Source organism: Pristiophorus japonicus, chromosome 14 (genome assembly GCF_044704955.1).
Source record: "Pristiophorus japonicus isolate sPriJap1 chromosome 14, sPriJap1.hap1, whole genome shotgun sequence".
NCBI classification, from domain to species: domain Eukaryota; kingdom Metazoa; phylum Chordata; class Chondrichthyes; family Pristiophoridae; genus Pristiophorus; species Pristiophorus japonicus.
Window position 1 is genome coordinate 89268694 of NC_091990.1, and position 25710 is coordinate 89294403.

The window sequence follows — 25710 nt, forward strand, 5'->3', positions numbered from 1 at the left end:
ATCCAGAGTCAATGGAATGTTGGAAAATGACTGTCAATGCATCCGCTATTTCCAAGGCCACCTCCTTAAGTACTCTGGGATGCAGTCCATCAGGCCCTGGGGATTTATCGGCCTTCAATCCCATCAATTTCCCCAACACAATTTCCCGACTAATAAAGATTTCCCTCAGTTCCTCCTCCTTACTAGACCCTCTGACCACTTTTATATCCGGAAGGTTGTTTGTGTCCTCCTTAGTGAATACTGAACCAAAGTACTTGTTCAATTGGTCTGCCATTTCTTTGTTCCCCGTTATGACTTCCCCTGATTCTGACTGCAGGGGACCTAAGTTTGTCTTTACTAACCTTTTTCTCTTTACATACCTATAGAAACTTTTGCAATCCGCCTTAATGTTCCCTGCAAGCTTCTTCTCATACTCCATTTTCCCTGCCCTAATCAAACCCTTTGTCCTCCTCTGCTGAGTTCTAAATTTCTCCCAGTCCCCAGGTTCGCTGCTATTTCTGGCCAATTTGTATGCCATTTCCTTGGCTTTAATACTATCCCTGATTTCCCTAGATAGCCACGGTTGAGCCACCTTCCCTTTTTTATTTTTACGCCAGACAGGAATGTACAATTGTTGTAATTCATCCATGCGGTCTCTAAATGTCTGCCATTGCCCATCCACAGTCAACCCCTTAAGTATCAATAGCCAATCTATCTTAGCCAATTCATGCCTCATACCTTCAAAGTTACCCTTCTTTAAGTTCTGGACCATGGTCTCTGAATTAACTGTTTCATTCTCCATCCTAATGCAGAATTCCACCATATTATGGTCACTCTTCCCCAAGGGGCCTCGCACAATGAGATTGCTAATTAATCCTCTCTCATTACACAACACCCAGTCTAAGATGGCCTCCCCCCTAGTTGGTTCCTCGACATATTGGTCTAGAAAACCATCCCTTATGCACTCCAGGAAATCCTCCTCCACCGTATTGCTTCCAGTTTGGCTGGCCCAATCTATGTGCATATTAAAGTCACCCATTATAACTGCTGCACCTTTATTGCATGCACTCCTAATTTCCTGTTTGATGCCCTCCCCAACATCACTACTACTGTTTGGAGGTCTGTACACAACTCCCACTAATGATTTTTGCCCTTTAGTGTTCTGCAGCTCTACCCATATAGATTCCACATCATCCAAGCTAATGTCTTTCCTAACTATTGCATTAATCTCCTCTTTAACCAGCAATGCTACCCCACCTCCTTTTCCTTTTATTCTATCCTTCCTGAATGTTGAATACCCCTGGATGTTGAGTTCCCAGCCCTGATCATCCTGGAGCCACGTCTCCTTAATCCCAATCACATCATATTTGTTAACATCTATTTGCACAGTTAATTCATCCACCTTATTGCGGATACTCCTTGCATTAAGACACAAAGCCTTCAGGCTTGCTTTTTTAACACCCTTTGTCCTTTTAGAATTTTGCTGTACAGTGGCCCTTTTTGTTCTTTGCCTTGGGTTTCTCTGCCCTCCACTTTTCCTCATCTCCTTTCTGTCTTTTGCTTTTGCCTCCTTTTTGTCTCCCTCTGTCTCCCTGCATAGGTTCCCATCCCCCTGCAATATTAGTTTAACTCCTCCCCAACAGCACTAGCAAACACTCCCCCTAGGACATTGGTTCCGGTCCTGCCCAGGTGCAGACCGTCCGGTTTGTACTGGTCCCACCTCCCCCAGAACCGGTTCCAATGCCCCAAGAATTTGAATCCCTCCCTGCTGCACCACTGCTCAAGCCATGTATTCATCTGCGCTATCCTGCGATTCCTACTCTGACTAGCACGTGGCACTGGTAGCAATCCCGAGATTACTACTTTTGAGGTCCTACTTTTTAATTTAGCTCCTAGCTCCTTAAATTCTTTTCGTAGGACCTCATCCCTTTTTTTAACCTATAAAATCTTAAATTGGTTACAAAGTGAGGTGGCCTCCCAATTGGGCTATATCCTTGGTTTCAAGTCTAGCACTAAAATTTGCAATTACAACAGTCTAATCTTGGCTCCCTGAGGCTGCCTCTTGACTGGATGGTCAACAATTCAGTACTAAATGTGCCTGGCAGCTGAACCCAACAGACTTAGATTGGGGAATTTAGTCAGAACTGATCATACCCAAATTGTGCTCTCCTGTTGATAGAAGCCCACAGCCCTGAACATCTTGCTCAGAGACAATTATCTTTTTTAAGCATGCTGTTTGTAATCTGCAAAACACAGTAGCTGACCTTAGTCACATCAAAGGGGTTCCACCGATGCATTTGTGCTTCCTGAAAGCTCATGACCTGGATATACAAAGTCCAGGATGGGTAATTTCCAGTTGCAATGGCATTGTAGAGATCACGAATGCCATAGTCAGGGTCTTCAGAAGCCAGACGATTAGCTGTCTCTGTAGTAAGATTTCTGATGCCTTGATTTGTCTGTGAAAAGCCATTAATTAAAATTTATTAATTCAAATAATTACGTGAGAATTTGCGGTGGGTTTTGGAAACTTGATAAATCATATACCTTTGCATTTCAGTAGTAGGTGTATACCCCAATACAATCATTTGCAATTTTTAATATTGAAAAAAATAAATGTTACACTGCTTTCACATCCACTCGGAGGAGATTAGCTATCCAAACTAAAATTAAAGCCACTTATTTGCAAGGGGAGACATTATGGATTTTTAGGCCAATCACACCCCACTTCTTAGCCTAGTCACAATGATGTAATGGAATTTATAAATGGAATTTATTTCACTTCATCAGCCTCCTCCCAAACCTAACTTATTTATGTGGTATCTGTTCCCTGTTGTGGGGTGTGGAGGTTAGTGGTAGGTCCCCAATTCATGCAGGCTTCAGTCTTGGAGCAGTTAGCACAAAACATTACTCAACAAATTGAAAACACAAACTGCATTATGGAGATCATTGGAAGATGTTGGCCCAGAAATTCCTCGAGGTCTTCCCGCGGGCAAAGCAATAAAGAATGGACAGAAAATGCGCACTTACCTGAAGCTGCTAGGCCCGCTCGAGATCCCAGTCCGGAGGCCTCTCGTGACTGCGCGTTGCAGCGCGTTCACGTCGGGACGTCCGCAGGAGTCACGTGGGCCTGGACACCCAATCACAGGTAAGTATTTTCTCATTCACAATAATGGGAGATTCGTAAATGTGAAACTCCTATTACTATGAATGAGAAAAACCCCAAAACACACAAACACTACATAAAACATTTTTAAAAACACCTCACATAAATACACTAATAGAAATTAAAGTTGTTCTAAATGTTTTTTTAATAAAAATATATATTTTTTTTAATCTGGTTAAAAATAAGTGTACGGTATCAGGGCAGGATTTTTAAAAATAATGTTTAATTTTATTTTTTATGTTTTAAGTGTGTTTTAAAACTCTTATGCCTGTAAAAGTAGGCTATGCGCCTGCTTTTATCAGGCGCAAGAGTTTTGAGGAAATTTGCTGGGCAAGATATGCGCAAATACTGCAATCTTGCCCGTGCAAATGTCCTCGCTCCCGATCTGCGGATCATAGGTCAAGCTCCAGCTTAACAGATCAGAAAAGCCCCGGGTCCGTAGAAACTTTGTACAGGCCCGGGACATCAGAATTTCTAGGCCATTATCATGATCGAAATTCGATCCCCAAGAAATTGGCAATATAAAGCTTCTGAGCCCTGACCCTTCTCATCCAAAATTACAATAATAAGCTTTACTGTACCTTAAAATGGAACTTGCAATACATGGCCTCTTTTCTGTCATTTACCATCTTGAAGGTATGTGACCCATATCCATTCATGTGACGAAATCCATCAGGAATTCCACGGTCACTAAACAGGAAGCTGACCTAAGGTAAAGAAATACTGTATCTAAAAAGGTAACCAATGCATGCCGTAGTAGATTGAGCAGAGGCTCGAGAGAAAGTCTCGCATCTACCCTGATGACTGGGCAAGGTGCAGAGATTGGAGAAGGAGAAAAAAAAATGAACAGCTTCACAGGGAAATAGATACCAGTGGACTAAGTTACAAATACAACTAAAAATAGACTTCTTACAATCCGGTCGAGATTGCCAAGATCAGAAGAGCAGCAACAAACCTGAACAAAGTCAAATTGCCAGTGCAAAAAAATTCTAATTGCGATCACTGGGAATAATGTGCAATGACCGAATGGGATTCAATGCATTAGAGCTGCTAATTCTTGCTTTCTGTACACTACCCGACTGAAAGGAGTTTGTATGTACTGAGCTCTGCTTTCAGCCTAAAGTTGTAAATTCAAATAAACTGCACTCAGCATTAGGATACAGGATCTACCCCCAGTTTTCTTCTCTATGTTACCACCCCACCAACTCACATCAAATTCCCAATCTACTCACGAGGAGCCTGCAAATTCAAAGATTCTCAGTTTCCAGTTTTTACTTAGTCCCTTGATAAATTCTCAGATTTTAAATTCATTCCAATCAGTTTAAAAAAAAATGTTCATAGCTTTGCAGATTCTCAAAACATTAAATCTTGTAATTTTATGATCCTTTGTGATCTCTTTCTCAGTTCTTAGAGGTCCTCTGTGACACAAAATCTCCTGCATCACTCACGCCTAAATCTTCTAAACATTTAAAGCAAAACAAAAAATGAAAAGCTCACAGGAAACTTACAACTGAAAACTAATCAAGTCACTTTCTGACGGAAAAAGTAGAGGGCATTCAGGCATCTTCTAGTGGCCACAACAATATTAACAGGGTCTGGAGCAGGTCAAAGCTGCCCTCTCCTGGGAATGGTATGCATCATAAGGAAAGGACTTTTCCAATTAAGCCACACTCAGGCTGTCAAACCTGTTCTGATATAATCTCTACCCAGTAATACAGGCTTTACTAACCATTAATGCCTGCTCTCTGCCAGTTCATTGATCAATCCTTGAAAAGCAATCTAAACTTTGTGGAATAACTTTCGCACCTGGTGAAGTGACTCTGGGCAAAGTGAGAAAAAGTCCCAGGTCATGTCTGCATCCTTGAGGTGTGTCTGGGGGTTCCTCTTCTGGGTGTGAATGAATGATGGAAACTTGAGAAAAAAAAGAGATGGACATGAATACACATCTATTTATATTAAAATCATATGCCTGCATAAAATTCCTGATCTCACATTTCTGTAACACTTTTTCCATTACAAATTCCATATTTATAATGGTTAAGCCAACCTACATTAAGTCACTGATTGCATAATTTGACCAATGGACTTCCACAATTCTCAAAATGCTTTCTGAAAAGCTTTTTCAGCTGCCATTTTTACTCTAACTGAAATTTCTAAAATTCCAAATAAAATAAAAATTACATATTTTGCTATAACATGACTAAATTTGGCTGTTGAAGTGTATGTTAACACCTTTACTAAAGTTTTTAGTTTAAGGTCTTAGTCTCTCCCAAAAATCTGGGCTTGCAGTTAATATTTTTTCGCCAGAGCTAAAACACTGAACCAAATTTGGATTGTGCTGTCTGAACATGCGCTAATTTCCCAGGATGCATCAGAAACGTTCAGGCAGCTATATCGCACAATATATTTTCATTCGCTTACAGCAACTTCTGCACAAATGTTGGAAGGCTAATTTCAAAAGTTTTACCGGAGATAAGTGTCAAGTGATGTTATTTTTAAAAAGCTGCATGAATGAAAAGAATGTTCTGATTGCATACCTGTTGTAGCCTTTGTTTTGTGTCCTAGACATTTGAGTGCAAAAGAGCTAATGCATGCACAGGAGTGGGGAGGGAGAAAGAATGTCTCTTTCTCCGTTTAGTGTTACTTCAATTTTAACAAAACAGCAGAGCTTTGAAGCCAACTAATGACAGAGGAAAAAAAAAAGTTAAGGGGAGAGAAGCAGAAGAGAGCCAGAGAGAAACAACAACATGAGTACAGCAGAGGCCATATTGTGACTTACCATGGGTGAATTATGTTTTAAATGTTAGAGCGATCTGTACTTTCAATCAACTTTTCCTATTATACATTGCTATGATGGAAACTACCCATGTAACTTGCCATGTGGTAATTGGGGAACGGTAGCATAGTGGTAACATCACTGGACTAGTAATCTTTGGCAAATGATCGAGACCAGAGTTCAAATCCCATCATGGCAGCTGGGGAATTTAAATTCAGTTAATTAAATAAATTTGGAAATAAAAGCTAGTGTCGGTCTCATCATAGTCAGTCCCTCGGAATCAAGGAAGACTTGCTTTCACTCTTAACATGAGTTCTTAGGTGGCTGTACAGTCCAATACGAGAACCACAGTCTCGGTCACAGCTGGGGCAGATAGTCGTTGAAGGAAGGGGTGGCTGGGACTGGTTTGCTACACGCTCTTTCCGCTACCTGCCAGTAATGGTGACCATGAAATTACCGGATTAACGTAAAAACCCATCGAGTTCACTAATGCTCTTCGGGGAAGGAAATCTGCCGTCCTTACCCGGCTTGGCCTATATGCGACTCCAGACCCTCACAGCAATATGATTGAATCTTAACTGACCTAGCAAGCCACTCAGTTTTACACAACCACTACAAAAAACAAGAATAAAATCGGACGGACCTCGGCTACGGACAGAGCAATGGCACCCCCAGCCCAATTGACCCTGCAAAGTCCTTCTGGAGACTTGTGCCAAAATTGGGAAAGCTGTCCCACAGACTAGTCAAGCAACAGCCTGACAGTCATACTTACAGAATCATACCTTTCAGCCAATGTCCCAGACTCAATCACCATCCCTCGGTATGTTCTGGCCCACCGGCAGGACAGACTCACCAGGGGTGGCAGCACAGTGGTATACAGTCAGGAGGGAGTGGCCGTGGGAATCCTAAACATTGACTCCGGACACCATGAAGTCTCATGGCTTCAGGTCAAGCATGGGCAAGGAAACCTCCTGCTGATTACCACCTACTGCCCTCCATCAGCTGATGAATTAGTATCAGTGAACCATGTTGAACACCACTTGGAAGAAGCAAGGGCACAGAATGTACTCTGGGTGGGGGACTTCAATGTCCATCATCAAGAGTGGCTCAGTAGCACCACTACTGACGGAGCTGGCCGAGTACTGAAGGACATCGCTGCCAGACTGGGCCTGCAGCAGGTGGTGAAAGAACCAACACGAGGGAAAATCTTATTTGATCTCTTCCTCACCAATCTACCAGTTGCATTTAGGGTTAGGGTTAGGGAAGTTTAACAAAATGAAAGTTTAGTGCTAAAATATAATTTGAAATGTAGAGACTTTCAATTAGGAAATGTAGACTATATATGGGGGAGGGGGGGGGGGGGATTTCAACTGCTAGCCACCCTATTTTTCGATTGAAAAATATACAACTGGCAGAGGGAAATCTGGTGGGGAACTTGGACAGCCATTTGCTGGGCCGATTCAATTTTCAAATGGGCACTTAGCTCTTGGGCCCAAAACAGGCAGGAGGCCGTTTATATAATCAGAACCCGAATTGCCATTTCCATGTAGAAATGGGTGGAGTAGATGAAGTGCCAGTCCCAGTTTTGCCAGACATTCAGCAGCTTAACCAGTTGAATTCTTAAAGGGACTGGTAGAGGCTTTTTTTTTTTTAAATAAAAGATTTTTGTGGGGCCAGGAGGAGCACAAAAATCCTCCGGTCCACTGCCGGTCCTTCTAGTCAGAAACCTTCCCACCCACCCGCGCAGAAGCCGGACAAGTTTCTGCTGAAGAGGAGACCCCATTTAGCACCTGCAGCCCACTGGTAAAATTTAAATGAGGCCCAAACATGAAAATGGTTTGGGTCTCCTGACTGTAGCCTTACGCAGACGCCACAGAGGTACCACCACAATCCTGCCTGTTTTGAGCCAGACTTGAAAATCTCTCCTATATCCAAGGAGTAGACTGTATGGCCAGAATTTTGCAGTCAGTGGAAAACAAATGGCACCAGCTATTCGTTACACTTGCACTTGCCCGTAATCTCTGTGGGCTTTTGCACTGGAACATGCAGTTATTAGTGAGCCAAAACAGCACACTGCCCTCGACAATGCGAGGAGTATTCGGAATAAGGTGGATGAATTAATTGCGCAGAGAGCAGTTAACGGATACGATGTGATTGGCATCACGGAGACATGGCTCCAGGGTGACCAGGGCTGGGAACTCAACATCCAAGGGTATTCAGCATTTTGGAAGGATAGACAGAAAGGAAAAGGAGGCGGGGTGGCGTTGCTGGTTAAAGAGGAAATCAATGCAATTGTAAGGAAGGACATTAGCCTGGATGATGTGGAGTCGGTATGGGTGGAGCTGCGGAATTCCAAAGGGCAGAAAACACTAGTGGGAGTTCTGTATAGACCACCAAATAGTAGTAGTGAGGTTGGGGACAGCATCAAACAAGAAATAAGGGATGTGTGCAATAAAGGTACAGCAGTAATCATGGGCGACTTTAATCTACATATAGATTGGGCTAACCTAACTGGTAGCAATGCGGTGGAGGAGGATTTCCTGGAGTGTATTAGGGATGGTTTTCTAGACCAATATGTCGAGGAACCAACCAGGGAGCTGGCCATCCTAGACTGGGTGATGTGTAATGAGAAGGGACTGATGAGCAATCTTGTTGTGCGAGGCCCTTTGGGGAAAAGTGACAATATGGTAGAATTCCTTATTAAGATGGAGAGTGACAAAGTTAATTCGGAAACTAGGGTCCTGAAATTAAGGAAAGGTAACTTCGATGGTATGAGACGTGAATTGGCTAGAATAGACTGGCAAAGGAAACTTAAAGGGGTGACGGTGGATAAGCAATGGCAAACATTTAAAGATCACATGGATGAACTTCAGCAATTGTACATTCCTGTCTGGAGTAAACATAAAACTGGGAAGGTGGCTCAACCATGGCTAACAAGGGAAATTAAGGATAGTGTTAAAACCAAGGAAGAGGCATATAAATTGGCTAGAAAAAGCAACAAAACTGAGGACTGGGAGAAATTTAGAATTCAACAGAGGAGGACTAAGGGTTTAATTAAGAAGGGGAAAATAGAGTACGAGAGGAAGCTTGCACGGAACATAAAAGCTGACTGCAAAAGCTTCTATAAATATGTGAAGAGAAAAAGATTAGTAAAGACAAACGTAGGTCCCTTGCAGTCGGATTCAGGAGAATTTATAATGGGGAACAAAGAAATGGCAGACCAATTAAACCAATACTTCGGTTCTGTCTTCACAAAGGAAGATACAAATAACCTTCCGAATGTACTAGGGGACAGTGGGTCTAGTGAGAATGAGGAACTGAAAGATATCCTTATTAGGCAGGAAATTGTGTTAGGGAAATTGATGGGATTAAAGGCCGATTAATCCCCGGGTCCTGATAGTCTGCATCCCAGAGTACTTAAGGAAGTGACCCTAGAAATAGTGGATGCATTGGTGATCATTTTACAACAGTCTATCGACTCTGGATCAGTTCCTATGGACTGGAGGGTAGCTAATGTAACGCCACTTTTTAAAAAAAGGAGGGAGAGAAAGCGGGTAATTATAGACCGGTTAGCCTGACATCAGTAGTGGGGAAAATGTTGGAATCAATCATTAAGGATGAAATAGCAGCACATTTGGAAAGCAGGAAAACAGGATCGGACCGAGTCAGCATGGATTTATGAAAGGGAAATCATGCTTGACGAATCTTCTGGAATTTTTTGAGGATGTAACTAGTAGAGTGGACAAGGGAGAACCAGTAGATATTTGAACTTTAAAAAGGCTTTTGACAAGGTCCCGCACAAGAGATTGGTGTACAAAATCAAAGCACATGGTATTGGGGGTAATGTACTGACATGGATAGAGAACTGGTTGGCAGACAGGAAGCAGAGAGTCGGGATAAACGGGTCCTTTTCAGAATGGCAGGCAGTTATTAGTGGAGTGCCGCAGGGCTCAGTGCTGGGACCCCAGCTCTTTACAATATACATTAACGATTTGGATGAAGGACGTTTGCGGATGACACTAAACTGGGTGGCAGTGTGAGCTGTGAGGAGGACGCCAAGAGGCTGCAGGGTGACTTGGACAAATTAGGTGAGTGGGCAAATACATGGCAGATGCAGTATAATGTGGATAAATGTGAGGTTATCCATTTTGGGAGCAAAAACACGAAGGCAGAATATTATCTGAATGGCGGCAGGCTAGAAAAAAGGGGAGGTGCAACGAGACCTGGGTGTCATGGTTCATCAGTCACTGAAAGTGGGCATGCAGGTACAGCAGGCAGTAAAGAAGGCAAATGATATGTTGGCCTTCATAGCTAGGAGATTTGAATATAGGAGCAGGGAGGTCTTACTGCAGTTGTACAGTGCCTTAGTGAGGCGTCACCTGGAATAGTGTGTTCAGTTTTGGTCTCAGTCTGAGGAAGGACGTTCTTGCTATTGAGGGAGTGCAGCGAAGGTTCACCAGACTGATTCCAGGGATGGCTGGGCTGTCATATGAGGAGAGACAGGATCAACTGGGGTTTATTCACTGGCATTTAGAAGGATAAGAGGGGATCTCAGAAACATACAAGATTCTGACGAGACTGGACAGGTTACATGCGGGAAGAATGTTCTCGATGTTGGGGAAATCCAGAACCAGGGGACATAGTCTTAGGATAAGAGGTAGGCCATTTATGACTGAGATGAGGAGAAACTTCTTCACTAGAGTTGGTGACCTGTGGAATTCCCTGCCGCAGAGAGTTGTTGATGCCAGTTCATTGGATATATTCAAGAGGGAGTTAGATATGGCCCTTACGGTTAAGGGGATCAAGGGGTATGAAGAGAAAGCAGGAAAGGGGTACTGAAGGAATGATCAGCCATGATCTTATTGAATGGCGGTGCAGGCTTGAAGGGCCGAATGGCCTACTCCTGCAGCTATTTTCTATGTTTCTACAGGGACCTGTGGGAATAGGGCAAGCAACTGTTTAAGTCTGTTTAACCAATCATGATTGGAAAAACCCATGAGACACGCAGAGGCTGAATCAGTAAGTGCCAATTCGAATAGTTAATTCAATGTCAAATCATGTACAGAAAGTGAAATAAAGAGGGAAAGAAAGACGGGATTAAGAGCTGAGAGACAAAGAAAAAAGTAACAATTTTTAATTTTCTTTTACAAAATCGCCAATAATTAAAATCTGAAGGAATGAGACTCCATACTCTTAAAAGTTAATTTTCAGTACCAGAGAGGATGTTTGGCAGTAATTAAGACTTAATACTCCGTTAAAAACTCACTTACAGATAAGCCCTAACTTTTTCTGGAGCGTTTAGTAGATGTCTAGCAGGCAAGTACTGCAACTTCACACCCTTCCACATGTTTCAATGCAGAGTCTCTCAGTGAGATACAGTTATAGCGAAGCTTGTGGAGGAGTAGGGCAACTCGGATAGCAACTTCATGATTGACATTTAACTGCGCTTCCGCGGCCGCCAGAACTTGCTGTCCCCTTTACTATTAATAATGGTGAGCATTGATAGCCTCATCCTGCAAAATCCGGGCCGATATCTTTTAAGCTCAAGATAATGTCCATGAAGCACCCAATTCAAACATTTTTACCTGACACTTCAGCTAAGTGGAACAGATTCACACACAAGATTTTAATTAAAAAATTGCAGCTTTTGTAGATTAAAAAAACATGTGCGTCAACGTTCTCTCTAAGCTGCATAGCTACGCATCCAAAAATAAATTGCGGGAACATCAATGCGATTGTAAAAGTTTCGGAAACATCCTATAAATGAATTAACCAGGTAGCCACAAAACAGCTTTGGAAAGCTAGAGAAATATATGCAATGGAAATGTCATGGGAGGAGAGAAAATAAAGTACTCTTTTTGCAATGTCCAATGGGTTCATTTTTCAAAGTGCTGCCAGCACTGGTGTTCAGCATCTATCTCCAGCTGTTACTAACCAAGAAAGGGTCCCGCAAGAAGAAGATGGGGGTATTGTTACCGACTAGATCCCAATTTCCATCCTCCGTGTAAAATTTGCAAGCAAACCCTCGAGGGTCACGGACGGTGTCTGCAGAGCCCGATTCACCACCTATAATAAACAGAAATACTGCAGTGACAAGGCAAAACCACACTACCACAACAAAAAAAAACACACCTTTGGATAGCCAACATATCTGGGCACCAACAATGGCCAGCATCGATCAGTTAGGTTCAATTTTCAGAGCAGCCAGAGTAAAATGTTGTATTGAAATCACTGTGGCCCAAGCTGTACCAAAAACATAACCCAACACCAACCTTCTGTGGTGAATACAATAAGTTTTGAAGATAACATGCATAAAATCATAGAATAGTACAGCACAGAAGGTGGCCATCCTCCTACTGCAGATGGTCATTTCCATATAATCCCCAGCCAAGAAGTCAGACCGCTGCCAATGCTATTCTAAAATCACTGGCGCAGCTTGGAGGATCACACGTCCCACCCATGTGGGGAACATCGTGGGATCCGGTCAGTGCTTGAAACAGAGGAAGAGAACTCAGACTAATTAAGTCAGACTAATTAAGTAGGGAAACCCCCCTGTTGTTAACTATAATGGTATGTGCCCATACTCTATGCTGTGTACTCCCAATCCCTGTCAGTAATTGCTGTTGTAGGGGGTGGGTGCGGAGCAAGAAGGGAAGAATGGGGAAAGGGAGGTCAGTTATCAAACAAACTGCGAGTACTATACTTGTTCCGCTAACTATATGGAGCTCAAAAAAGAATTTCAAACCTTACTTTGCAATGGTCGGGCTCCCAATCGGAGGCATCAGATATTGTCCAGGTAGGGATCAAAGATCTGACAATTCCTTGCAGGCCATTGCAAGCCAATGCGGGGAGACATTACATCATAATGCACAGCCTCAAATAAAAGGAGTGTGATGGAATACTCTCCACTTGCCTGGATGAGTGCAGTTCCAACACCACAAGCAGCTAGACACGATCCAGGACAAAGCAGCCCGCTTGATTGGCACCCCATCCATCGCCGTAAACATTCACTGGCACCATGCCTGCAGTGTGCACCATCTACAAGATGCACTGCAGCAACTCACCAAGGCTTCTTCGGCAGCACATCCCAAACCTTCGACCTCTACCACCTAGAAGGACAATGGCAGTAGGTGCATGGGAACAATCACCTCCATGTTTCCTTCCAGGTCACACACCATCCTGACTTGGAAGTATATTGCCGTTCCTTCACCGTGACTGGGTCAAAATCCTGGAACACCCTCCCTAACAGCACTGTGGGAGAACCTTCACCACATGAACTGCAGCAGTTCAAGAAGACAGCTCACCACCATCGTCTCAAGGGCAATGAGGGATGGGCAATAAATGCTGGCATTGCCAGTGACGCCCACTTCCCAGGAATGAATAATTTGTTAAAAAAAGTCCTAGCCTCTGGATTACTAATTCAGTAACAACCACTCTACTATCATACCCCTTTTAATTTCAAAAAACAACTTGCACTGATATAGCACCATTAACGTGGAAAAACATACCAATGTGCTTCACAAAAGCATAATCAGACAATACTGACACCAAACCAAAAGGATGAGATATTAGATGAGGTGATTAAAAGCTGAGTCAATGTGGTAGGCTTTTAGCAGGGTCTTTAAAGACGGAGGGAGAGGTAGAGGGGTTTAGGGAGGGAATTCAATACCTTAGGGCCTAAACATAGAAAATAGGTGCAGGAGTAGGCCCTTCAAGCCTGCACCACCATTCAATAAGATCATGGCTGATCATTCACCTCAGTACCCCCTTTCCTGCTTTCTCTCCATACCCCTTGATCCCTTTAGCCGTAAGGGCCATATCTAACTCCCTCTTGAATATATCCAATGAACTGGCATTATCACTTTGCGGTAGGGAATTCCACAGGTTAACAACTCTGAAGTTGTTTCTCATCTCAGTCCTAAATGGCTTACCCCTTATCCTTAGACTGTGTCCCCTGGTTCTGGACTTCCCCAACATCAGGAACATTCTTCCCACATCCAACCTGTCCAGTCCCGTCAGAATTTTATATGTTTCTATGAGATCCCCTCTCATTCTTCTAAACTCCAGTGAATACAGGCCCAGATGATCCAGTCTCTCCTCATATGTCAGTCCTGCCAACCCGGGAATTAGTCTGGTGAACCTTCGCTGCACTCCCTCAATAGCAAGAACGTCCTTCCTCAGATTAGGAGACCAAAACTGAACACAATATTCCAGGTGAGGCCTCACCAAGGCCCTGTACAACTGCAGTAAGACCTCCCTGCTCCTATACTCAAATCCCCTAGCTATGAAGGCTAAAATACCATTTGCCTTCTTCACTGCCTGCTGTACCTGCATGCCAACTTTCAATGACTGATGTACCATGACACCCAGATCTCATTGCACCTCCCTTTTTCCTAATCTGTCGCCATTCAGAGAATATTCTGCCTTCGTGTTTTTGTCCCCAAAGTGGATAACCTCACATTTATCCATATTATACTGCATCTGCATGCATTTGCCCATTCACCTAACCTGTCCAAGTCACCGTGCAGCCTCTTAGCGTCCTCCTCACAGCTCACACCGCCACCCAGATTAGTGTCATCTGCAAACTTGGAGATATTACACTCAATTCCTTCATCTAAAATCATTAATGTATATTGTAAATAGCTGGGGTCCCAGCAATGAGCCCTGCGGCACCCCACTAGTCACTGCCTGCCATTCTGAAAAGGACCCGTTTATCCCGACATTCTGCTTCCTGTCTGCCAACCAGTTCTCTATCCACGTTAGTACATTACCCCCAATACCATGTGGTTTAACTTTGCACACCAATCTCGTGTGGGACCTTGTCAAAAGCCTTTTGAAAGTCCAAATACACCACATCCACTGGTTCTCCCTTGTCCACTCTACTAGTTACATCCTCAAAAAATTCCAGAAGATTTGTCAAGCATGATTTCTCTTTCATAAATCCATGCTGACTTGGACCGATCATGTCACTGCTTTCCAAATGCGCTGCTATTTCATCTTTAATAATTGATTCCAACATTTTCCCCACTACTGAAGTCAGGCTAACCGGTCTATAATTACCAGTTTTCTCTCTCCCTCCCTCCTTTTTTTAAAAAAAAAAAGTGGTGTTACATTAGCTACCCTCCAGTCCATAGAAACTGATCCAGAGTCGATAAGACTGTTGGAAAATAACCAACAATGCACCCACTATTTCTAAGGCCACTTCCTTGAAAGCACATCTGCCAATGGTGAGGCAGAGAAGTGATGCATGGAGGGCCAGAGTTGAAAGAACGCAGAGTTCCCCGTTTCCTTCAATGGAGAGTGCTGCATGGCATTGAGGGGGGGCAGGGAGTAACTTTATTCTAAAGAGGTAAAATAGAAGCATTCAATGAGAATATTCACCCCTTCCCAGTATTCGAATGGAAATGGAAATCACGAGGGGATCATACTTTAGATCAGGCGAGGAAAGAAAGGCTGAATGCATGGCAAATCCAGATTCTATGGACAAGTTCTTGACAAAAAGCAGCACCGTGCACATCCATATCCATTGCTATAGGCTGATTCCAGAAGGAATTGTTCAAACAATGCTGCAGTACCTTATCAAAAAAGGCACCAAATGAGAACACATGACATTTCTAACACATTTTATGCTAAAATACTGGCAAAGGCATACTGCTTGACTACAGAATAAACATCTTTTGTATCATTTGAAAGTGTTATTGAGTAACTGATACTGATGCAACTTTCTCGTCAAGAGTCATATGCCTTCATATATGCTTAGATCTTCTAAATAAGGGGAAATTACCAATTGGCCAAATGATACCATGCAGGAGATGTAGCACTTTTTATTTTACATACCACTTATGTAGGGACGGGTAGAATAAAAGTTAATTTCAAATATTTAATATATTAAATAAAAACAAAAATCATACCATCTGAAAATATAGAATTGAGCAGATCAAAACATACAAGATGATACAAGTCTGATTGAAGGAAAGTACATTTTACTGAATTCAAAATGAAATTTCTTAAAAGGGGAGACACAGTAACTGCAAAATTTATGTCCCATACATTCCTTGTACTGCATCAGGTTTATTCTTTAAAAAACCTGCCAAACATTTATGCAAATTCATCTTCCAGTACCCAAACTTGCCATCACCTAATCACTACTTGAATCTTTCTTCCTTTCCCTACCTCCCTTCTCTGATCATGGCCCTGCACTTTGGTTTTTCAATGTTAAAGTCAGGAAGTGGGCAGATTTGGCTGCACAAAAATCAATGGCAGAGCTTCAAGTCAATTGGATAGGACCAAGTTTAACCCAATAAAATGCCTGTTCCCAGGTAACTGCATGGCATTGAGGGGGGCACTGAAGTATACTTTTATTACATTTAAGATTAAAAGATTACTATACTATACCCTCTTTAATAAGTGGCAAATAGATTAGAGGTCTAACTCCAGTACATGAACTGAATTAGGGCAGAAGGGCACAAAATGAATTATAAAACAATTTACTGAGGTACTAGAGTGTTTAATATACTAAATCAAGAATGGTTCAGATGACAAACTGTAACAAAGCTTAATTGGCTGATGTCCTTCACCTGAACCCAAGGTACAATCCTAAATCCAGAGAGGTATTGAATATTATCTGCACTCTTGAATTCTTATTTTGGTGAAACTTCGCATCAGGTGAACCATATCAGTGTGCAGAATGGAATACTTTGCCACTTTTTGTACCCATCAACCTGAAGGCATGCTGAAAACCCTAACCCTCAACATGCCTTAAAAGAGAACTCTCTGGTGGGACACATGAATTTCCCATACCAACCAACATTGGCCCCGGAATGTCAATTTGGGGTCGTTTTTACTCTGGACTCAGACGACAACCCACTGCCCCGCCCAATATTGTGCTCAGTCTGCCCAACTTTATTTCTTGTAGAATTCTTTCAGCAAGTTGAAGGAAACGCTCAGCCCATTAATCTGGGTTGGATTTAAGGCCAAATCTTAGAAGTGAATGGCAACATTCTGATCACATCAGTCAGACTTTTGAAACATTTCAATAGCAACTATTTGAGCTAAAGATGAACCCTTACCAACTGTCGAGAAGCGGACGGATACCGATGTTCTCTTTCCAATTTGCTGAAATAATTTGGCCTTGCAGTACCTGGTGATATCGTGAGTCACCTCAAAGAAGCCAAAAGCACCTGACAGAAATTAAAAGACATCCGTAAACTCCAATGATCTCCAGCTTTGGGTTCAATTTTCACTTTAGTCTGCTTACTAAATTACAGTAATCTTGTACATAAGAGTTACAATACTTTTTTTCTTTGTTGTTAAATATACTCTTAAGAGTAACAGTATTCAATTTCAAGGGGCTCAATTTTCCTCGCTTTTTTTTGGCCTAAATTTAAAAATCAAAGTTTTCCCAAAGATTGTGTGCCAGTGTAACTCAGTTACGATTTTTTTAGGTTGGTTTTTTTCTTGCATCATAGGGGGCGTAACCTGATGTCTGCGCCAGTTTTTCACAATTATGCAAGTTTGCCCAACTTACACTTCCTTGGATGACGTACATGACTACTCCCAAAAAACCTTCTGGGCACTTAAGAAAAACCAGCGCACATTAAAAAAAATCGGCGCAGAAAGACACCATTGTTTTTAGGCAAAGTTTTGGAGAGAGTCAAGGACACAAACGTTAAAATGCAGAAAATAGAAGTTTCGTGGGATTCTTCAAGTTTTTTTTAAATAAAAAGTGCCACACCACCATCGAAAGTCTCCAAACCGAGCTCAAGGGTCGGAGCGTCGGCCGCAGAAACGCTCCCTCGCCCGGACATGGGCTGAAAAGCCCTAATGCATAACCCGGAGGGAAGCTGACCGGGAATACAACATGTTGCACATTGCGATGCGCAGCATAATAGAGAGGACTATTGGCATGTTGAAGCAGCGTGTCCGATGCCGGGACCATTCCGGAGGCTACTTGCAATACACCCGAGATTGTCGATTAGTTCACTGTTGAATGTGGCATGCTGTACAACTTAGCCATCATGAGGCAGCAGCAGCAGCAGGTGGTAAAAGACCCACCTGAGGTGAGAGTGGCTGATGATGAGGAGGAAAATGCAGATAAAGGAGGAAGACGACGACAAGCCATGCAACTATCTGAACCCAGAGCACGACGGCGGAGGAGAGCGGGCCGTCGTGCCCCTTTAACGATTGCTCGAGCCTTGTGCCAGCTGCTCATCCGTGAACACTTTGCTGCCTGAAGGCTCAGCGGCAACTATTCCACATGGACCATGTTTACTGTTTGGACCTGTTCCATAATGTGTTGATGGAACAAATGGAAATGATTCTTATTTACTTCAAAGAGTTGTTTTAATAATTGAACAAATAATGTAAATGATTCAGTTATAATTTAAAATATATTTTATTCAAAAGTTTAACATTTGTTTGTACTTAACTTTAATAAAAATATTCTTGTATCAAACTTTAAAGTTTTCAGTTAAGATCACTTACAAACTTTTAAACTTGTAAATTTACATACCTTACAAAAAAACTTTTAATTTGAGAACAGCTACAACAGTAATAATAAAAACAGCAGAGAAAGGCTGCACCCATCTCTCCTCCACCTTATTCTAAGACCGCCCACTGCGCTTGGTCTTGTTGACTCCACCCCTGCCAACAGGCAGTGGCGCAGCGTTACTCGGGTTGGTACCAAGCTTATTCTTTCAAACATCTCGGGTAATGCGCACTTCTTAATGTGGAGGAGGGAGGTGGGGGGGCAGGCGTTAATGTGGAGGGCCCGGCTTGGAGCCTCTTCAAAGGCTGGTCTGGGGATTGGAGTAGGAGTGGCAGTTGATTCTGTCAACGGGGGCAGGGTCTGGGTATGTTCCCTTATTGCAGCAGCTAACTCCGACATTCTCTCCCTCATGTTTGCCGACAGTGTCTCAGCTATCTGTGACAGCCCTCTCTCATGTTGAGCAACAGTGTGTCAACTACCTGCAACATTTCCTCCCTCATGTTCACTGACAGCACATCAGCTACCTGCGACATTCCTTCCCTCATGTGCACCGACATGGTTTCCGCTGCCGGAGACATTCCCTTCCTCATGTTCCCAGACAGTGTTCCCATTTCTCAAGCGAGCGTTGTTACTTCTCCCGACAGTCCCAATACCTTATCACCCACCCCACTGATGGTGTCCAGGAGTGATCGTGAGGGGTCAATGCTCTTCGCACTCATTGCCATCATCTGAACCACAGGAGAGCGTGGTCAAACTCACCTTCCCCTCCTCACCCTGGGTGTGGCTCACTGCATCCCACTGGGACCCGCAGGCTCGAATGGTGGGGCCCTGGGTGTGCCTCGTTGCACCCCATTGGAATCCCCAGCCTGACTGTGGGAAACCATGGAATGGCCCCAACACTCGTACCACTCAGGAAAGGGGCTGGCGCCTCAATGGACGGCACCTGCACCTCCTCCAGAGTGAGTACAACACTGGGGTATTCATCCATCACCTCCCCCTCCCCCAATGCTCTTGGTTTGGAAGGTGGGATTGGATCTTCAGGCTCGTCAACGTCTGAATCATCTTCTGCATCAGCTTCAGCCTCGTCAGGGTTGGCCTCAAGTTCTGCCAAATATAACAGAACAGACAAATGGTTAGCAGCAGAGGAGGGGACAGTGTGGCATGAGTAGGCTCTCACAGCACAGGCAGCAGGCCAATTTGAAGGACCACGATGAATGATAGCACATTGCACCAACCGAAGCGTAGCTGACGGAGACATCCCCATAAACCGAAGCATGTCTAGCCTGCGTAGTACTTCGCACTTAGCAAAGCCAGACTGTGGAATTTGCAGGACTTACTCCCTCCCTCGAGTGTGGGCCCAGCTTGTGCAGTGGTGGTTGCATTTCTCCAGGCAGGACCCATCAAAGCAGCGACCCTCTCTTCCAATGGTGTCAGTGGGTGCAGATTTGTCGGGCTTCCTCCTGTTCAAGTTCTTTCCCTTTTGTTGTGAGCCACTTTTCTCTGCAAAGATGAAAATACAACTTTTTTTTTTTTTAAAAAGAGATATCTTTCTGTTGGGAGAGACATATACAGATGGTCACATTTACCACTGCAATTCCATTGAACTACTGAAAATATTACTTACACTAACTACTTGACCAAGGTCATGCCACTTCTTTTTGCACTGGCCTCCAGACCTCGGGGTGGTCACCATTGCAGAGTAATCCTCTGCCAATTGTTTCCAGCATTTCTTCATTTCTTTTTGTGAAACTTTTCTGTGACCTCTGCTTGTGTCCAGCTTGTGCCATCTGGCCTCAATCACAGTAACCAAGGCCTCCACTTCATCCTAAGAGAAATTCTTGGTCCTTGAGCCACGTTGCATCTTGTATTGCAACTCTGATTTTTCCAAAGAGAATTAAAGTTCTCACACACAACTGGCTCTTTCAAAATGGCCGCATACAGCCCATGAGCTGTACTGGGCATGTGCACCCATAGCAATCATGTCAAAAATGTCCCCCCCACCCCCCTCTTCCACCCCCCGACCCCACCTTCCACCCCCCGACCCCACCTTCCACCCCCCCCGACCCCCGGCCCCACCTTCCACCCCCCCGACCCCCCCACCCCACCTCGACCCCCGGCCCCACCTTCCACCCCCCCACCCGTCCCCACCTTCCACTCCCCCCACCCCCCGTCCCCACCTTCCACTCCCCCCACCCCCCGTCCCCACCTTCCACCCCCCCCCACCTTTCACCCCCCCACCTCCACCTTCTACCACCCCCACATCTTCCACCCCCCCCCACCCCCACATCTTCCACCCCCCCCACCCCCACATCTTCCACACCCCCCACCCCCACTCTTCCACACCCCCCACCCCCACTCTTCCACCCCCCCACCCCCACTCTTCCACCCCCCCCACCCCCACATCTTCCACCCCCCCCACCCCCACATCTTCCACCCCCCCCACCCCCACATCTTCCACCCCCCCCACCCCCACATCTTCCACCCCCCCCACCCCCACATCTTCCACCCCCCCCACCCCCACATCTTCCACCCCCCCCACCCCCACATCTTCCACCCCCCCACCCCCACATCTTCCACCCTCCCCACCCCCACATCTTCCACCCCCCCACCCCCACATCTTCCACCCCCCCCACCCCCACATCTTCCACCCCCCCCACCCCCACATCTTCCACCCCCCCCACCCCCACATCTTCCACCCCCCCCCACCCCCACATCTTCCACCCCCCCCACCCCCACATCTTCCACCCCCCCCACCCCCACATCTTCCACCCCCCCCACCCCCACATCTTCCACCCCCCCCACATCTTCCACCCCCCCCACCCCCACATCTTCCACCCCCCCCCCACCCGTTGCTGTCACTGACCAAATGCCACAGAGAACCACATGGAGTACAGTCAGTAGAGGGCTGGAGGCTCAGGAATTGTGGTGTTGGCATCCAGGGAGGCTCTGAAATCGTGAGGGCTCTAAATACAGGTGAGGTTGGGGAATGGGGGTCAGGGGGAAAGTTAGAGACTAGGGAATGGGGGCTCGAGGGGAGAAAGTTTGGAAAAATCAGAAAAGGGAAGTCGTGGGAAAGAAAGGGAGTGGTGGTTTAGGGATTGAGCCTCAAGCAAGGACGGGAAATTGTTGGGAGCAGCAACAGCAATGTGGTGAGTGGAGCAGTCAGTAAAGGTACGAGTGAAAACTGGAGACCTTACTGTGGGTAAATAGTGAATTATATTGGTGAATGGGGAACTAGGGAACGGAAATCAAGGACTCGCACTGGAAGAAACAAGGGGGAAGGGAGGAAGAAGGTTCTTGAACCGAGAGCTATTAGTCCGTGGGATATTCACCACACGTGGCTATTGAGATACAGACAAACTTCATTTCAAAGGGAATGGGATATATATTTGAAAAGAAGGAACATAAAAAGATCTGGGCCGGGGAGATGGGGCTCCAGGAGAGGTCAGAACTGGGAGACAAATGGCCTCCTGCTGCAATTTCTATAATTCCATGAAAACTTTCCTTTATTGAGTCCGAGTTCAGAGAATTTCATAGAAATGTTGGTGCCAAGTTGAGTTTAGAACGATGTGCCCTGTGAAGAGTGTCCCTAAACACGAGCCCCCTTAAGGGGTGATCTAATTGGGTGTTTAAGATGATTAAAAGGAGTAGATAGGGAAGATGGAGAGAAGCTATTTTCTCTGGTGGGGGAAATCCCATGCTCGACTGGTGTCCTCCTACAGCACTATTTCACCACAAAAAGGCATGGTTAAAAGGAAATTATCCTTTGTACAACCAGTTTGCAGTTTTCTTGAAATCTCACCATCAGAAAGCTCAATTAATTTGCTAAAGGATTCCTCTCTGTTGACACAAGGCGGGATTGGAGTCAAACTTAACAAATGCCCTCAACGGCAACCAGACTAGAGGCACTATTCTGGAAAGGGACAGCACTCGCCTCCACAGGAGATACCTGGCCATTTAGAAGCCCAGCAAAAGAATGAATGAGGCACAATGGGAAGAGGTAAACAAATTCGAGCAACCCCTAGAATTCCAAGCCATATCTTGAGATGCAAGCTTAAGATCACGTGAGCTCATGAATAAACATTCCACATGTGTTTATAAGGAGATTAAGAGAGTCAATGACGACTTAATTTTTAATAGGTTGACTTGGAACATTTCCCAATAGCAATTTATAATTTATACAATTAAAAATTAACTTCTAAATGTCCTCTTGACATTTAACATGTCTAAATTCCGGTAGATTGAGGATCAACTGTGGGTGGGAGCAATATTTTACTGAACATCCAAAAGAAAGTACTATCTTATAAAATGACCATGGTAATTTATTAGCTACATTTTAAACTCACCTGCCCCCTTCGCATGTACGACGCGCTCAGGAATCCTCTCGTGGTCAAAATGTGCCATCTCATCCAAAAACACCGAATCCTGCACAAGTAGCGGCCCTCGGGGTCCTGCCGTTATAATGTTTAGCTTGTCACCAACAGGCTGGCCTGCTCCAGTGGTCAAGCAATCTACATTCTAAAGAAACGATTTGAAAATTACCACTGAAGATGCACAGTGAAAAGTATACTAGCTCATTCTGGCCAGTCGTTATTTCCTGAAAATCTCACCATTTAACATCCCATGTCCAGCATGCATGGCTTGAACTGCTCACTGTACCTGTCTAGGATGCTAATCCCCTTTCTGCTTTCAGTTAGTTGGCCTAAAACAAATGCCATGAACCTCCAGATATAAACATGGTCTGAAACATCTTTTGATAATTAGTTGTGTTTGTACAGTTCGAGCATTCATCTTTCCTACTGAACTGGCCAAACGCAGCACATATCTCTCTCTCTCCCCCCAACGAAGACGATGCATTTCTGTCAATGGTTTCTCCACCCACACCTGTATGGTAACCTATCCACATTCCAGGGATCGATCTTTCGTTTCCTCATCATTTACAAGCTGTCGCTTGGTAACATCTTCTGAAAGCAGTGCCAGTTTGTACACATGAAGTCCTCTTCCTTTCTTCCCTACATCCAATCTGATACCAAACACGCTCACATGATCCAGCTAACCACCCCCTCTCCCCTTCTCCCCCATCCCCCCAGTGAGCCTCCATAACACTAAAGCTCATTGTCTAGAAGTGAAATTGTGGCTGGCCTCCAATTTAAATTACAACTGGTCAAGAACAGAAAATAGTAAAAAAAAACAGGTTACCCTCAGTATCTACAAAGAAAAACAAGAGAGATTATCATTTTGGAGGCAAGACCTTTTGTCACAGCAATTCAAAACATTAATATGTCTTTTCTCATTACAGATGTTAAAGAAGCTGTGTATTTAACAAAATTCTTCCTTTTTTTAAATTTCTGCAGTTTTTTTTTTTTAAAACTCATCAAAAACGCCGGGATTGTATTTTCTCCTGCCCTCCCAATAAACCTCTCTTTACCCTACCCCCACCAAACCTTGGGTCAAAGACTGTGGCACTTCACAAGTAGATCACAGACCCTTCTCCTCAGTATTTTGTTGTATATATTTTAGCATTACCCATTTGCTCTTGTACATAGCTTCCCATTTATAAATATTAGGATCCAAGAGCTTTCTTTTAAAAAAACAGCTTTGTCAACTTGTCCTCTCACTTTTAAAGACTTGATTATCTGAATCCCTATGTATCTGTGCTTCGCTTAATGTTTTCCCATTTAATATACATTCCCATTCTTCCTCCCAAAATTATCTACATTAAATCTCATCTAACAAAATGTTCCGAACTCTGACCCTTGGGGCACACCAGTTTACATCCCTCGAGGCTGAAAAATATTGACATTACTCTACTGTTTTCTATCATTTAACCACGCTCCCTTTGAAACAAAGTGCCTTCATGTGATCAAACTTCCTTTGCAATGTATAAAGACAAGATTTAATCCCCTACTTCTCTAGTTAACTTCAACCTTTTGTGGTACCAGAACATGTTTGTAATAATACTTAGGATTATCATATACTATGGGTACCAAATGCTCTATTTTCATTAGTGCCATTTTAACTTGTACTTAGTCAACACCCTGGAATCCAACAAAGAAATGTTGTATAATGTAATAAGACACAAATGTCAATGGCCAGCCAGTCAGCTGAACAGAGATCAATATTGATATTTTCTTCTGTGTATTAGCTTTAACAAATCCACAAACATTTACAGACCAAGTACAGGGAAAAATATCCCATTTAAGAACCCAACTGGCAAGTGACTAGTGCAAAGCAATGGGAGATAAGTCAAGCACTCTAAACTACAAGCCCTCCCCCCACCGCAAGATATATTGGCAGTATATTTTTGAATAGTATTCTGATCACCAGCTGGTTCAGTCAGCTCCAAGTACTATAGCTTAAACTGAAGACCTACTTTAGGAACACACTTTGAAACGAGTTGCATTCGGTCGCGATCGGAGGACATCTTGAACTGCAGGCTTAGATAGAACTCATTAAATACTTGCTTTAAATGGATTTACATTTTGCCTTCCCTGATCTGGAGATGAAGGATCCAATAGGGAAATGGTCTATTATCTGATAATCGGCTAGCAAAGCTGTATGAACTATTATAGAATCAGTGACCAAGCAAATCAGAATTTGAGGGAGATTTTTAACATGTCTGGATTTTATTCATCCTTGATATTTCCTCCAGTTCTTTAACACCAGCCACTACTGCAAGTGGACTCTGTAACCAATGATCCAGAATGTGCGAAGATTATCTAGGGCGATGTACTGCAATCTAGGAGTCACTGCACTCTGGTTACTCAACTGAACAAATCACATTCCATCACATGACCTCCATAACTGGATATCAGAAGAACATTATTCGACTGCAGCTCAGACTCAGGGGGTTTGTAAGAAATGTACTGTAATAATCATGGGCAATTTTAATCTTCGTATAGATTGGACAAATCAAATTGGCAAAGGTAGCCACAAGGATCTTCATAGTGTGTGTATCTGGGATGATATCTTAGAATACATTGTGGAACCAACCAGGGAGCAGGCTATTTTAGATCTGGTAATGTGTAATGAGACAGGATTAATTAATGATCTCATAGTAAAAGATCCTCTGTGGAAGAGTGATCATAGCATGTTGGAATTTCAAATTCAATTTGAGGGTGAGAAACTTGGGTCTCAAACTAGTGTCCTGAACTTAAAGGCAATTACAAAGGTATGAAGAGAGAGTTGGTTAAAGTGGACTGGGAAAATAGATTAAAGGGTAAGATGGTAGAAAAGCACTGGCAGACATTTAAGGAGATATTTCATAACTCTCAGCAAAGATATATTCCAGTGAGAAAGAAAAAC

The 25710-nt window shown here is 43.8% G+C and overlaps 1 protein-coding gene across 1 annotated transcript in view; it reads right to left on the reverse strand.

Annotated features, from left to right (window-relative positions):
• The window catches only part of cat (catalase), a 67454-nt gene that overhangs the window by 27932 nt on the left and 13812 nt on the right, over window positions 1-25710 (reverse strand). The window contains exons 2-7 of the mRNA XM_070899355.1: window positions 22752-22923; window positions 16988-17098; window positions 11854-11984; window positions 4949-5053; window positions 3724-3849; window positions 2244-2435 (exon numbers count right to left, since the gene is read on the reverse strand). Coding sequence (XP_070755456.1) covers window positions 2244-2435; window positions 3724-3849; window positions 4949-5053; window positions 11854-11984; window positions 16988-17098; window positions 22752-22923 — 837 coding nt within the window. The remainder of the gene's footprint in view (window positions 1-2243; window positions 2436-3723; window positions 3850-4948; window positions 5054-11853; window positions 11985-16987; window positions 17099-22751; window positions 22924-25710) is intronic.